The following is a 16691-nucleotide window of genomic DNA, read 5'->3' on the forward strand; positions in this document are numbered from 1 at the left end:
AAAAACCAATTGTCCTGGTGGATATATTATCGAATGGATATTTGAAAAACACCTTGAGGATTGATTATAAACAACGTTTCCATGTTTCTGTCGATATTATGGAGCTAATTTGGAATATTTTTGAAAATCTGAGATGACAGGGTGATTAACAAAAGGCTAAGCTGTGTCTCAATATATTTCACTTGTGATTTTCATGAATATGAATATTTTCTAGGAATATTTATGTCCGTTGCGTTATGCTAATTAGTGTCAGTCGATGATTACGCTCCCGCACTCGGGATGGGGAGTCACTAGAGGTGAGCAACAAAGTCAAGGTATCAGAGTGGCCATCACAAAGCCCTGACCTCAATCCTATAGAACATTTGTGGGCAGAACTAAAAATGCGTGTGCGTAGAAGGAGGCCTACAAACCTGACTCAGTTACACCAGCTCTGTCAGGAGGAATGGGCCAAAATTAACCTAACGTATAGTGGGAAGCTTGTGGAAGGCTACCCGAAACGTTTGATGCAAGTATTAAACAATTTAAAGGTAATGCTACCAAATACGAATTGAGTGTATTTAATCTTCTGACCCACTGGGAATGTGATGAAAGAAATGAAAGCTGAAATAAATCATTCTCTCTACTATTATTCTGACATTTCACATTCTTAAAATAAAGTGATGATCCTAACTGGCCTAAGACAGGGAATTTTTTATAGGATTAAACGTCAGGAATTGTAAAAAATAAAAAAAATAAAACGGAGTTTAAAGGTATTTGGCTAAGGTGTATGTAAACTACCGACTTCAACTGTATACATGCACATCACATACATACATGCAGGCCGGACTCCAACTTTGCTCGTCGTAATATTTCTTATTTCCATTCTTTTTACTTTTATATGTGTGTGTATTGTTAGATATTACTGCACTGTTAGCTAGGAACACAAGTATTTCACTACACCCACAATAACATCTGCTAAATATTTGTAAGTGACCATTGCAGATGGCTAAAAATATGTTGGTAAGCTCAAACACATAATCATTCTTTGTTTTAACATGAGTTGGTTAATTTGAGTTCATAACGTTGCTTTTTCTCCTCAGGGAACTTTGAGCTGGTCAGTCTATTGTTGGAGAGAGGGGCAGATCCCATGACTGGGACCATGAACAGAAATGGCATCTCATCTGCCCAACTGGGGGACATGAACTCATATAGCCTGGCAGCATCACATGGGCACAGGTAACACACACTCACGCCAGTGGAGTTTCCTCAGAGAAGGAATGGGAGAATCATCCTACCCAGTGAATTTCATTTTTTTAAATATTGAATAATTTTTTATGTTAGAATTTTTTGATAAAACTAAATATATTAACGTCACCAAATAGCTGATTGAAACATTTGTTTTTGCAATGAAGGTCTACAGTAACCTCAACAGCATCCTCTAAGGTAGCACCACGGTATAGCTGGAGGACAGATATTTTCTGTCCTCCTCTGGGTGCATTAACTTAAATCTAGGAGGCTCATGGTTCTCACTCCCTTCCATAGACTTACTCAGTAATTATGAGTTCCGGAGGACTTCCTCCAACCTATCAGCGCTCTTACAGTATGAACTAACATCTTGTCCATCCAATCAAAGGATCAAAGAATGAATCTAGTAGTGAACGCATAAGCTACAGCTAGCTAACACTACAGTGCATGAAGTGTTGTCAGTATTTTACTCAAAGAGAGAAAGACAATAATTTCTTCAAAAATGAAAGAGAAGCAGCATGTATATTTAGTCATTTATTTCTTGTTAATATACGTTTCACTTAGCTAATGCAGCCAATTTGTGACCCAACTCGTGTCCAACTAGGCGTAGGTTACGACGTCACAGGAGAGCCGTTTGAACTTAATTTTTTTGGCAGAAATGTCTTCTCGAACATGTCAACTTTCATGTGCCTTAATAACAAATGTGTATGCTATCTAGGCTACCTGCCACCCTGATGCTACAGGACTGCTTTGCTTGCACAGACTGGAATATGTTCCCAGGATTCATCCAATGGCATCCAACACCATCAATAAGTGCATCGATGAAGTCGTCCCCACAGTGACTGTATGTACATATCCCAACCAGAAGCCATGGATTACAGGCAACATCCGCATCGAGCTAAAGGCTAGAGATGCCGCAATCAAGGAGCGGGAGACGAATCCGGACACTTATAAGAAATCTCGCTATGCCCTCAGACAAACCATGAAACAAGCAAAGTGTCAATACAGGATTAAGATTGAATCCTACTACACCAGCTCCGGCTCTCGTCGGATGTGGCAGGGCTTGAAAACTATTACAGACTACAAAGGGAAACCCAGACGCGAGCTGCCCAGTGACACGAGCCTTCCAGACAAGCTAAATGCCTTTTATGCTCGCTTTGAGGCAAGCAACACTGAAGCATGCACGAGAGCACAAGCTGTTCTGGATGACTGTGTGATAACGCTCTCGTTAGCCGATGTTTATTTATTTAATTTTACCTTTCTTTAACTAGGCAAGTCAGTTAAGACCTTTCGGTTACTAGTCCAACGCTCTAATCACTAGGCTACCCTGCCGCCCCGCCGATGTGAACAGAACCTTGAAACTAGTCAACATTCATAAAGCCGCTGGGCCAGACGGATTACCAGGACGTGTACTCAAAGCCTGAGTGGACCAACTGTCAAGTGTCTTCACTGACATTTTCAACCTCTCCCTGACCGAGTCTGTAATACCTGCATGTTTCAAGTAGACCACCATATTCCTTGTGCCAAGGTAACCTGCCTAAATTATTACCGCCCCGTGGCACTCACGGCGGTAGCCACAAAGTGCTTTGAAAGGCTGGTCATGGCTCACATCAATAGCATCCTCCCGGACACCCTAGACCAACTCCAATTCGCATACCGCCCCAACAGATCCACAGATGATGCAATCTCAATCGCACTCCACACCACCCTTTCTTACCTGAACAAAATGAACACCTATGTGAGAATGCTGTTCAGCAAAGCGTTCAACACCATAGTGCCCACAAAGCTCATCACTAAGCTAAGAACTCTGGGACTAAACACCTCCCTCTGCAACTGGATCCTGGACTTCCTGACAGGCCGCCCCCAGATGGTAAGAGTAGGCAAAAAATACGTCTGCCACACTGATCCTTAACACTGGGGCCCCTCAGGGGTGTGTACTTAGTCCCCTCCTGTATATTCTGTTCACCCACGACTGCGTGGCCAAACACGTCTCCAACACGTACATTACGTTTTCTGACGACACAACAGTGGTAGGCCTGATCACAGACAACGATGAGACAGCCTAAAGGGAGGAGGTCAGAGAACTGGCAGGGTGGTGCCAGGACAACAACCTCTCCCTCAATGTGAGGAAGACAAAGGAGCTGATCGTGGACTACAGGAAAAGGCGGGCCGAACAGGCCCCCATTTACATCGACTGGGCTGAAGTATAGCGGGTCGAGACTTTGAAGTTCCTTGGTGTCCACATCACCAACGAACTATCATGGTCCAAACATACCAAGACAGTCGTGAAGAGGGTACGACAAAACCTTTTTCCCCTCAGGAGACTGAAAAGATTTGGCATGGGCCCCCAGATCCTCAAAAAGTTCTACAGCTGCACCATTGAGAGCATCCTGACCGGTTGCATCACCGCCTGGTATGACAACTGCTCGGCATCTGACCGTAAGATGCTATAGAGTGTAGAGCGAATGGCCCAGTGCATCACTGGGGCCAAGCTTCCTGCCATCCAGGGCCTATATAATAGGCACTGTCAGAGGAAAGCCCATAAAAATCACCCAAGATATAGACTGATTTCTCTGCTACCGCATTGAACGCGGTACCGGAGCGCCTCAACATCTTCTACCCCCAAACCATTAGACCTCAACAGCTTCTACCCCCAAGCCATTTGACTGCTGAACAATTCATAAAAATCGCCACCGGACAATTTACATTGACACCCCCCCTTCTTGTACACTGCTGCCACTCACTGTTTGTTTGTTACCTAGTCACTTCGCCCCCACCTACATGTACAGATTACCTCAACTAGTCGGTACCCTTGCAGACTGACTCGGTACCGGTGCCCCTGTATATAGCCTCGTTATTGTTATTCTTATTGTGTTAGCCTAGTGGTTAGAGCACTGGGCCAGTAACCAACAGGTTGCTGGATCGAGTCCCTGAGCTGACAAGGTAAACATCTCTCGCTCTGCCCCTGAACAAGGCAGTTAACCCAATGTTTCTAGGCTGTTATTGTAAGTAAGAATTTGTTCTTAAATGACTTGCTTAGTTAAAAAAAGGTAAATAAAATAATACAAAAAAATCTGTAAATAAGAAATAAATTGTTAAATTATAAGCCTTATTGGTTAAGCCACAGAAAAAGGGACCTTCCCACTAGCCATGATTGGCTGAGAAAATGAGTGGGCTGGACATGCGGATTGGTCTGTAGAAGATATAGAAGGCTGCTGTCTATTTGAACTCATTAGTCTGTGTTGGTAGTCCTGTTGAAAGCAACTTTTTTTTATGTATGTATTCTGCATAAGTGTTGCGCTCCACTTTCTGGAGGATTAAGTTTTGAAATCAGTGGAATTAGAGTATGATAGCTAAAGAGATGGAGGAAACACCTGCAACCTTGGTATGGCAATCCTGACAGGGAGACACATCCATCATGAATGATGATGTATACAGGTAGGATAGTCTTGCGTTAGCCAGCTACATGTTCAGATATAACACTTTTCTAATTTTGAAAGAAAGTGGTTTCATTTCAAGCTAAAGTGTACTGTTAGCTATCTAGCTATCATTAGCTGGCTGGCTCCCTAGCTGACATTATTTGTTTCCCAGAGCCGTTTGCTTTTCTAGTTCGAGCCTAACATTGGACCTGGTTGGTTAGCCCCCAGCACTGTGAAATTGTTGGCACTTTGTTCATTGTTGTTTAACTAGCTAATGTTAGCTGGCTGGCTCATTAGCTAACATTACGTGTGTGATCTTAAAAGTTGTTTACCTAACTAGGTTCATTGTTTATCTAGCTAGCTAGCTATATGTCTAAAGTGTACTGTTAGCTAGCTAGCTAACATTAGCTGGCTGGCTCCCTAGAGGACATTATTATTAGTTTCCCAGAGCTGTTTGCTTTTCTAGTTAGATCCTAACATTAGGCATTGTTGGCAACTTTGTTCATTGTTGTTTAACTAGCTGGCTGGCTCATTAGCTGATGTTACGTGATGTGTGTACAACACCCGTTGAATGTGGCCGGTGGCAATATACATCTGCAAAAAAGCAAAAAATGAAATTGTTGCCAGCAGGGCTGGTTAGGCTGTTTTCTGTTATCCAGAGGTAAACAAATCATCGGTTAGAGCGTCAAGTGTGCGCTCTGAGAGCGAAATGAGATGGGTGAGGCTAAAGTTTAAGAGTGTGTGAACGATACTGAATGGGTGTAGACAAAGAGGAGCTCTTCACTAGATACCAAAAAGGCTATTTTTTCAAAAGTGAGTTTACAGGTTGATCAAATTTCAAAGCAGAATTTTCTTTCCCATTGTTCCTCAAATGCAGTGAATGATATACCATTTTGTAGCTCTGAGTCTCTATAACGTTAATATGGTGATAACGATGCAGACTGTGTAGAGGTTAGCGGTTATGGTATTGCTTGGAGGGGTTTTTGCACCTGTTCACAGACAGCTGTTGTGTTGTGCACTGAAGTCCACAAGCAAAGGGAAAAGGTGAGAGCAGGAGAGTACGTAGATGCGAGAAGGAATTATACAATGAGCAATGTAGTGATGCTGTGTGTGGCTGCTATGACGGTGAACTGTGTGAATGGGTGATCAGTGGTAGAGAGATTAAAGTAGACGGCACGCGTCAAAGTAATTGATTTATGACCCTGCGTCATGATGACGTGTGCATGTCCAAATATGGGCCTCCGGCCCGTCCCCCTGTTCCTGTGGTCACGTGTTAAAGGATGTGTGTTATTTTATATCTATATGGCATCCTTTGAAGTAGTCATGGTGATTGATGTCTAGGGGCCTGGTTGAACTGGGGGGGTTGAGTGTTTGAACTTTTTAACGTGTATGGCCCCCACCCCCAGTTTTATTGTCCTTATGGTTGTTATCTATGAAGCAGGAATGTGTGTGTGTGTGTGTGGGTGTTAGAAACAAGGAATGTGTGTGTGTGTGTGTGTGTGTGTGTGTGTGTGTGTGTGTGTGTGTGTGTGTGTGTGTGTGTGTGTGTGTGTGTGTGTGTGTGTGTGTGTGTGTGTTAGAAACAAGGTCCCTTGGCATTGTGTCCATTTCAGGCTTTAAACAACAGTTAAACAGCCATCTAAATAATGTTTCTCAGCCTAGTTTCCTATTTAGTTCTCTTTATATGTACAGGCACAGAGCTTCCAGATGGCCCCAGCCTAAGGATTTTCAGTGCATGTACACCTGGGGAGATTAGAACCCCAAAGAAAAGATCCTAAAGGTAATTTCAGATTCAGGTTTATCATGACAGCTGCTTTATGAAAGGCCTTTACATATGGCTAAACAGCTTCTACACAGCTTATTAATTAATGCTGTGGGATGAAATTAGGTGTTTATAGGAGGGCTTAAACAAATCTACAATGAAACAAACATGTACACTTTACACACATATTTATTGACTTTTAAAAAGACCACAGTAACATGACAGAGTTGTGCAAATGCAACGAAATCTGCTAGGGGATATTAAATGTACAACAGTAGTATTCTGTAACAAGCAATACGTGTTAAACATGAGGCACATGCAATCATGACAGCCTCTTTATGAAAGGCCTTTACTTATGGCTAAACAGTTTTCTACACATCTTATTAATTAATGATGTGGGCATACCCAGGATTTACAGGCAGGACGTTTGATCTACACATGGAGGGAAAACTTACAGATTCAGGTTTATCATGACAGCCTCTTTATGAAAGGCCTTTACTTAGGGCTGAACAGCTTCTACACAGCTCATTAATTAATGATGTGGGCATACCCCGGATTTACAGGCAGGACGTTTGATCTACACAGGGAGGGAAAACTTACGGAGTTATGATGGAGCGGGCAAGCGTCTTTGAGTTGGTGAATTCGAAATGGATAATGGTCAGGGCAAACCGGACCCTTTACCTGCAAGAAATAGAAAACATTATGGAATTATAACGTGTTAAAATGTATGGTACTAAATATTTTGAATTAAATCACTGGTTTTAAAAATGTATCTCACGCTTTAACGATAGGGGAAGAGGTCATTTCATATTTCGGTTTAGGGGGGTTATTAACTTTATGGAAAACAATATTCACACTATGTGGATTATAAACATGTACGTACATAGAGAACCAACACATCAAGATCTAACAGGGATGAGTGGGGATTCATAGTACAACAGGAGGCTTCTGTAACCTGCAATACGTGTTAAATATGTTTTTACATACATCCACGACTGAATGGTTTCACAAACTACCTTTAAAGATTTTGTCAGAAAGTTGTAACAGGCCTCATTCAACAGTCTAGAGATGAACCTAGAGACACCAAAAACATCACCGCTTAGAGCAGCTTGGAGATTATTACCCATGTAAGTGGGGAGCAAAAGAGCGGAACCCCTGCAAAAAGGGGTTTTCAGAAATACATTTGGTTTGCAGATATGTATTATTATAAAAATAATATAACATTATTATCATAATCTAAAACATTTAAAGGAGCTCTAATTCAAACATGCAAGGATATATATATATATATATATATATATATATATATATGATATGATTACCCACTTTAAAACTGTTGCTGCAATATCACTTCTCAATGTGTGTACATTTCAAGCTTTCAACAACAATAAACCAACCAGCTCAATAATGTTTCTCAGACTTACACACTGTTGAGTTTTCCTAGTTAGTAAAGAAACAACCACTAAGCCAAAACACAAAAAGTTGTGATATAATATGTATACAAGTCATTCTATATGGAAAACAGGTACATTTTGATTGATCAAGAATGCCCAATAGTTTTGTGTCACGCCCTGACCATAGTTTGCTATGTATGTTTATAGGTTTTGTTTGGTATGGGTGTGATCTGAGTGGGCATTCTATGCTGTATGTCTAGTTTGTCTTTTTTCTGTGTTTGGCCTGATATGGTTTTCAATCAGAGGCCGGTGTTAGTCGTTGTCTCTGATGGGGAACCATATTTAGGTAGCCTGTGTTGTCATTGTTGTGTGATTGTCTATGTTAGGTGCTTGTGTCAGCACATTTGGTATATTGCGTCACGGTCGTTGTTCATTTATTGGCTTGTTCAGTTTACTTTGTGTTTTCGTCATCCATTAAAACGATGCATTCACACCACGCAGCGCTTTGGTCCGCTTCTTATTACCCATGACGCTCGTGACAGCTTGATCTGATCCTCAAACCTATTACGAAAGCATATAATGCACAGTCATATGCAAAACCATAAAACTCTGACAAGAAAACAATGAAAACCTTAATACGACTACACGCATTGCCATTATTTAGTTAACAGCCACCCATGGTGGAATTTTTTCTTTGTACATGCACCAAGCCTCCAAAGGGGGTGACAACCGTATTCCCAATGAGAAATATAGTCTAATAAAACAAATGTCTGCATAATGAAAGACATGAAAACTGTATCCAACAATGTATTTCGAACTGTTTTAAACGTGGATATTGTCAGTAAGGTCACGGAGACTAACAATAGACAATATTTATTGTGGGAGGTTTAGGGTTAAAATATATGGGAAGGATCAGGAATGTTAGAGATTTGGTCACTGGGGCGATTTTGAAAGAGGGAGATTAGGACCACAAAGTAATAGGGTGGTAAGAGATCCTAAAGGTAATTTCATATTTCGGTTTAGGTGTTATTAACTTTATGGAAAACAATATTCACACTATGTGGATTATAAACATGTACGTACATAGAGAGCCAACACATCAAGATCTAACAGGGATGAGTGGGGATTCATAGTAAAACAGGAGTCTTCTGTAACCTACAATACGTGTTAAATATGTTTTACATACATCCATGACTGAATAGTTTCACAAACTCCCTTTAAAGGTTTTGTAAGAAAGTTGTAACAGGCCTCATTCAACAGTCTAGAGATGAACCTAGAGACACCAAAACATCACCGCTTAGATCAGCTTGGGGATTATTACCCATGTAAGGGGGGAGCAAAGAGCTGATTTACCTCTACGGTCAAATGCATCTATAGTTTTTAATGAAGTGGTCGCTGCATTCATTTAGATTATTTCAACATAGTCTAGAACCAGTAAGAACATAGATTGAATGATCGGCTTTGTGCTACTGAGCAAGAGGCCTGACCCATTTCTATGTAAGAAGCCACACTTTTTATATTCAGCTTATGAATTAACTAACTCATAAATATGTTTTTAAGTCATCTACAATAATTATTAGACGTACGCGTCAGAGTTATCATACCCCGTGTCGGGGTTTGTACAGAGTTGGTTAAATCCGCTCTTTTGCTCCCCACTTACATGGGTAATAATCTCCAAGCTGCTCTAAGCGGTGATGTTTTTGGTGTCTCTAGGTTCATCTCTAGACTGTTGAATGAGGCCTGTTACAACTTTCTGACAAAACCTTTAAAGGTAGTTTGTGAAACCATTCAGTCATGGATGTATGTAAAACATACTTAACACGTATTGCAGGTTACAGAAGCCTCCTGTTGTACTATGAATCCCCACTCATCCCTGTTAGATCTTGATGTGTTGGTTCTCTATGTACGTACATGTTTATAATCCACATAGTGTGAATATTGTTTTCCATAACGTTAATAACCCCCCTAAACCGAAATATGAAATGACCTCTTCCCCTATCGTTAAAGCGGTGAGATACATTTTTAAAACCAGTGATTTAATTCAAAATATTTAGTACCTACATTTTAACACGTTATAATTCCAAAATGTTTACTATTTCTTACAGATAGAGGGTCCGGTTAGCCCTGACCATTATCCGTTTCGAATTCACCAACTCAAAGACGCTTGCTCGCTCCATCATAACTCCGTAAGTTTTCCCTCCCTGTGTAGATCAAACGTCCTGCCTGTAAATCCTAGGTATGCCCACATCATTAATTAATAAGAAGTGTAGAAAACTGTTTAGCCATAGTTAAAGGCCTTTCATAAAGAGGCTGTCATGATTGCATGTGCCACATGTTTAACACGTATTGCTTGTTACAGAATACTACTGTTGTACATTTAATATCCCCTAGCAGATTTCGTTGCATTTGCACAACTCTGTCATGTTACTGTGGTCTTTTTAAAAGTCAATAAATATGTGTGTAAAGTGTACATGTTTGTTTCATTGTAGATTTGTTTAAGCCCTCCTATAAACACCTAATTTCATCCCACAGCATTAATTAATAAGCTGTGTAGAAGCTGTTTAGCCCTAAGTAAAGGCCTTTCATAAAGAGGCTGTCATGATAAACCTGAATCCGTAAGTTTTCCCTCCATGTGTAGATCCAACGTCCTGCCTGTAAATCCTGGGTATGCCCACATCATTAATTAATAAGATGTGTAGAAAACTGTTTAGCCATAAGTAAAGGCCTTTCATAAAGAGGCTGTCATGATTGCATGTGCCTCATGTTTAATACGTATTGCTTGTTACAGAATACTACTGTTGTACATTTAATATCCCCTAGCAGATTTCGTTGCATTTGCACAAATTCTGTCATGTTACTGTGGTCTTTTTAAAAGTCAATAAATATGTGTGTAAAGAGTACATGTTTGTTTCATTGTAGATTTGTTTAAGCCCTCCTAGAAATACCTAATTTCATCCCACAGCATTTATATTTTTTATTATTTTTATTTCACCTTTATTTAACCAGGTAGGCTAGTTGAGAACAAGTTCTCATTTGCAACTGCGACCTGGCCAAGATAAAGCATAGCAGTGTGAGCAGACAACAAAGAGTTACACATGGAGTAAACAATTAACAAGTCAATAACACAGTAGAAAACAAAGGGGGAGTCTATATACAATGTGTGCAAAAGGCATGAGGAGGTAGGCAAATAATTAAAATTTTGCAGATTAACACTGGAGTGATGAATGATCAGATGGTCATGTACAGGTAGAGATATTGGTGTGCAAAAGAGCAGAAAAGTAAATAAATAAAAACAGTATGGGGATGAGGTAGGTGAAAAAGGGTGGGCTATTTACCAATAGACTATGTACAGCTGCAGCGATCGGTTAGCTGCTCAGATAGCTGATGTTTGAAGTTGGTGAGGGAGATAAAAGTCTCCAACTTCAGCGATTTTTGCAATTCGTTCCAGTCACAGGCAGCAGAGTACTGGAACGAAAGGCGGCCAAATGAGGTGTTGGCTTTAGGGATGATCAGTGAGATACACCTGCTGGAGCGCGTGCTACGGATGGGTGTTGCCATCGTGACCAGTGAGCTGAGATAAGGCGGAACTTTACCTAGCATGGACTTGTAGATGACCTGGAGCCAGTGGGTCTGGCGACGAATATGTAGCGAGGGCCAGCCGACTAGAGCATACAAGTCGCAGTGGTGGGTGGTATAAGGTGCTTTAGTGACAAAACGGATGGCACTGTGATAGACTGCATCCAGTTTGCTGAGTAGAGTGTTGGAAGCCATTTTGTAGATGACATCGCCGAAGTCGAGGATCGGTAGGATAGTCAGTTTTACTAGGGTAAGCTTGGCGGCGTGAGTGAAGGAGGCTTTGTTGCGGAATAGAAAGCCGACTCTTGATTTGATTTTCGATTGGAGATGTTTGATATGAGTCTGGAAGGAGAGTTTGCAGTCTAGCCAGACACCTAGGTACTTATAGACGTCCACATATTCTAGGTCGGAACCATCCAGGGTGGTGATGCTAGTCGGGCATGCGGGTGCAGGCAGCGACCGGTTGAAAAGCATGCATTTGGTTTTACTAGCGTTTAAGAGCAGTTGGAGGCCACGGAAGGAGTGTTGTATGGCATTGAAGCTTGTTTGGAGGTTAGATAGCACAGTGTCTAAAGACGGGCCGAAAGTATATAGAATGGTGTCGTCTGCGTAGAGGTGGATCAGGGAATCGCCCGCAGCAAGAGCAACATCATTGATATACACAGAGAAAAGAGTCGGCCCGAGAATTGAACCCTGTGGCACCCCCATAGAGACTGCCAGAGGACCAGACAGCATGCCCTCCGATTTGACGCACTGAACTCTGTCTGCAAAGTAATTGGTGAACCAGGCAAGGCAGTCATCCGAAAAACCGAGGCTACTGAGTCTGCCGATAAGAATATGGTGATTGACAGAGTCGAAAGCCTTGGCAAGGTCGATGAAGACGGCTGCACAGTACTGTCTTTTATCGATGGCGGTTATGATATCGTTGAGTACCTTGAGTGTGGCTGAGGTGCACCCATGACCGGCTCGGAAACCAGATTGCACAGCGGAGAAGGTACGGTGGGATTCGAGATGGTCAGTGACCTGTTTGTTGACTTGGCTTTCGAAGACCTTAGATAGGCAGGGCAGGATGGATATAGGTCTGTAACAGTTTGGGTCCAGGGTGTCTCCCCCTTTGAAGAGGGGGATGACTGCGGCAGCTTTCCAATCCTTGGGGATCTCAGACGATATGAAAGAGAGGTTGAACAGGCTGGTAATAGGGGTTGCGACAATGGTGGCAGATAGTTTCAGAAATAGAGGGTCCAGATTGTCAAGCCCAGCTGATTTGTACGGGTCCAGGTTTTGCAGCTCTTTCAGAACATCTGCTATCTGGATTTGGTTAAAGGAGAACCTGGAGAGGCTTGGGCGAGGAGCTGCGGGGGGGGGCGGAGCTGTTGGCCGAGGTTGAAGTAGCCAGGCGGAAGGCATGGCCAGCCGTTGAGAAATGCTTATTGAAGTTTTCGATAATCATGGATTTATCAGTGGTGACCGTGTTACCTAGCCTCAGTGCAGTGGGCAGCTGGGAGGAGGTGCTCTTGTTCTCCATGGACTTCACGGTGTCCCAGAACTTTTTGGAGTTGGAGCTACAGGATGCAAACTTCTGCCTGAAGAAGCTGGCCTTAGCTTTCCTGACTGACTGCGTGTATTGGTTCCGGACTTCCCTGAACAGTTGCATATCACGGGGACTATTCGATGCTATTGCAGTCCGCCACAGGATGTTTTTTAATTAAGCTTAATTAATAAGCTGTGTAGAAGCTGTTTAGCCATAAGTAAAGGCCTTTCATAAAGCGGCTGTCATGATAAACCTGAATCTGAAATTACCTTTAGGATCTTTTCTTTGGGGTTCTAATCTCCCCAGGTGTACATGCACTGAAAATCCTTAGCTGGAGCCATCTGGAAGCTCTGTGCCTGTACATATAAAGATAACTAAATAGGAAACTAGGCTGAGAAACATTATTTAGATGGCTGTTTAATTGTTGTTTAAAGCCTGAAATAGACACAATGCCAAGGGACCTTGTTCCTAACCCCCCCCCCCCCCCCCCCCACACACACACACACACATTCCTGCTTCATAGATAGCAACCATAAGTGCAATAAAACTGGGGGTGGGGGACATACACGTTCCAAAAGTTCAAACACTCAACCCCACCAGTTCAACCAGGCCCCTAGACATCAATCACCATGACTACTTCAAAGGATGCCATATAGATATAAAATAACACACACCCTCTAACACGTGACCACAGGAACAGGGGGGACGGGCCGGATGCCCATATTTGGTCATAAATCAATTACTTTGACATGTGCCGTCTACTTTAATCTTTCTAGTGGTGTATTCATTCCACTGATTCTTAATCGGAACGAAACGGAGGGAGACCTACCTGAATTTTTCTAATAGAAACTCTCGCTTTGCAACTGTTTGGACTAATGATTGCACCCCAGATCAGCTAGATGCAGTAAAGAGTGTGCAAGGCGGTTTTGAATGTGCTACTGTGTCACCTTGACTACTCCATTCTGTCTAAGCCATTGATTCTCAATATTTACTAAGTTAACATATGCAATTGTTTTAAGATGGTCATACCATGGATCATTTAGTTGTTTGTTTTAGAATTTTAGGTTATAAAACAAATTTCTATATTTTTTATAAAATAATGATTAAACGTCAAAACAGTCAAAAAATCTATCATAAACAATACGTGTTTGAAGTGTCTGTCCTATATCTAGTGTCTGCCCTATATCATTTTTTACACCCTTTTAGTCACTTTGCTTATGGCACTTTTTACACCCTGTTCACTTTTAGCCATTTTTATTTACATTCCAGCATCTCCCCTGAAGCTTGCGTAGAGCAAAAAATTGTGCTGAATGTTTGTGTCTTACCTGTCGATGTTGGTAGCTCAAACGGTTCAGCCAGGACAGTTTGTTTTATGAGAAGATGTCTTCGAAATTAGGACGTGGCCTTCTGAAAGTTCAGACAACTTCCCTAAAGCTTGTGGATGTCATAGACAATGTCGTGTTTGTGAGAGACTCCTTTGATGATGGGGTCATATGAGTTGCTAGCTCAAACAGTTTGGATATTTTCAAGAATAATTCTTTTCCGGATCTTCTCATTTATTAAAAACACCTCTTTCACAAGCACTATGTCATAGTGCTGCCTTCGCGGCCTTCGCGGAGCCCCACCGGGCCTTCACAACTGGACTGCCGACGTTATCTACCCGAAGGGGTTATTCGGCTGGCTCCTCCGTCGCGACGTTACCTGAACGCCCATCTGCGGCCTGCTAACCGTTAGCTGTCTTACCGGCTGCTATCTGAATAGACAATCGGACATTTTTTTTTTTTTTTTTATTATTTTTTTATTATTATTATTATGTTTTTTTCTTGGGCCTCTATAACTATATCTATTGTTTTTATTTTTGTTGTTGTTGTGTGATTTGGATTGATCCCCTCTACCACACGGAACCCCACTAATCTACTGACGGAGCGCAGGAGGTGGCTAACAACAGACCTCCATCCTATGCTAGCTTGCTACCGATGCCCTGGCTAGCTGTCTAAATCACCAACCAACCTCTCCACTCACCGGACCCTTTTGATCACTCGACTAAGCATGCCTCTCCTTAATGTCAATATGTCTTGTCCATTTCTGTTCTGGTTAGTGTTTATTGGCTTATTTCACTGTAGAGCCTATAGTCCTGCTCACTATACCTTATCCAACCTATTAGTTCCACCACCCACACATGCAATGACATCTCCTGGTTTCAACGATGTTTCTAGAGACAATATCTCTCTCTTCATCACTCAATACCTAGGTTTACCTCCACTGTATTCACATCCTACCATACATTTGTCTGTACATTATACCTTGATGCTATTTTATCGCCCCCAGAAACCTCCTTTTACTCTATGTTCCAGACGTTCTAGACGACCAATTCTCATAGCTTTTAGCCGTACCCTTATTCTACTCCTCCTATGTTCCTCTGGCGATGTAGAGGTGAATCCAGGCCCTGCAGTGCCTAGCTCCACTCCTATTCCCCAGGCGCTCTCTTTTGACGACTTCTGTAACCGTAATAGCCTTGGTTTCATGCATGTTAACATTAGAAGCCTCCTCCCTAAGTTTGTTCTATTCACTGCTTTAGCACACTCTGCCAACCCGGATGTTCTAGCTGTGTCTGAATCCTGGCTTAGGAAGACCACCAAAAACTCAGACATTTTAATTCCAAACTACAACATTTTCAGACAAGATAGAACTGCCAAAGGGGGCGGTGTTGCAATCTACTGCAAAGATAGCCTGCAGAGTTCTGTCCTACTATCCAGGTCTGTACCCAAACAATTCGAACTTCTACTTTTAAAAATCCACCTCTCTAAAAACAAGTCTCTCACCGTTGCCGCCTGCTATAGACCACCCTCTGCCCCCAGCTGTGCTCTGGACACCATATGTGAACTGATTGCCCCCCATCTATCTTCAGAGTTCGTGCTGCTAGGCGACCTAAACTGGAACATGCTTAACACCCCAGCCATCCTACAATCTAAACTTGATGCCCTCAATCTCACACAAATAATCAATGAACCTACCAGGTACCTCCCCAAAACCTTAAACACGGGCACCCTCATAGATATCATCCTAACCAACTTCCCCTCTAAATACACCTCTGCTGTCTTCAACCAAGATCTCAGCGATCACTGCCTCATTGCCTGCATCCGTAATGGGTCAGCGGTCAAACGACCTCCACTCATCACTGTAAAACGCTCCCTGAAACACTTCTGCGAGCAGGCCTTTCTAATCGACCTGGCCGGGGTATCCTGGAAGGATATTGATCTCATCCCGTCAGTAGAGGATGCCTGGATATTTTTTAAAAATGCCTTCCTAACCATCTTAAATAAACATGCCCCATTTAAGAAATTTAGAACCAGGAACAGATATAGCCCTTGGTTCTCCCCAGACCTGACTGCCCTTAACCAACACAAAAACATCCTATGGCGTTCTGCATTAGCATCGAACAGCCCCCGTGATATGCAGCTGTTCAGGGAAGCTAGAAATCATTATACACAGGCAGTTAGAAAAGCCAAGGCTAGCTTTTTCAAGCAGAAATTTGCTTCCTGCAACACTAACTCAAAAAAGTTCTGGGACACTGTAAAGTCCATGGAGAATAAGAACACCTCCTCCCAGCTGCCCACTGCACTGAAGATAGGAAACACTGTCACCACTGATAAATCCACCATAATTGAGAATTTCAATAAGCATTTTTCTACGGCTGGCCATGCTTTCCACCTGGCTACTCCTACCCCGGACAACAGCACTGCACCCCCAACAGCAACTCGCCCAAGCCTTCCCCATTTCTCCTT

At 42.3% G+C, this 16691-nt stretch overlaps 1 protein-coding gene across 1 annotated transcript in view; it reads left to right on the forward strand.

Annotated features, from left to right (window-relative positions):
* Nucleotides 1-16691, forward strand: part of LOC109896834 (ankyrin repeat and BTB/POZ domain-containing protein BTBD11-A) — a 221837-nt gene that overhangs the window by 165282 nt on the left and 39864 nt on the right. Inside the window, exon 8 of the mRNA XM_020491219.2 lies at nucleotides 1080-1215. Within this exon, the coding sequence (XP_020346808.1) occupies nucleotides 1080-1215 (136 nt within the window). The remainder of the gene's footprint in view (nucleotides 1-1079; nucleotides 1216-16691) is intronic.

This window comes from Oncorhynchus kisutch, linkage group LG9 (genome assembly GCF_002021735.2).
Source record: "Oncorhynchus kisutch isolate 150728-3 linkage group LG9, Okis_V2, whole genome shotgun sequence".
Classification (NCBI taxonomy): domain Eukaryota; kingdom Metazoa; phylum Chordata; class Actinopteri; order Salmoniformes; family Salmonidae; genus Oncorhynchus; species Oncorhynchus kisutch.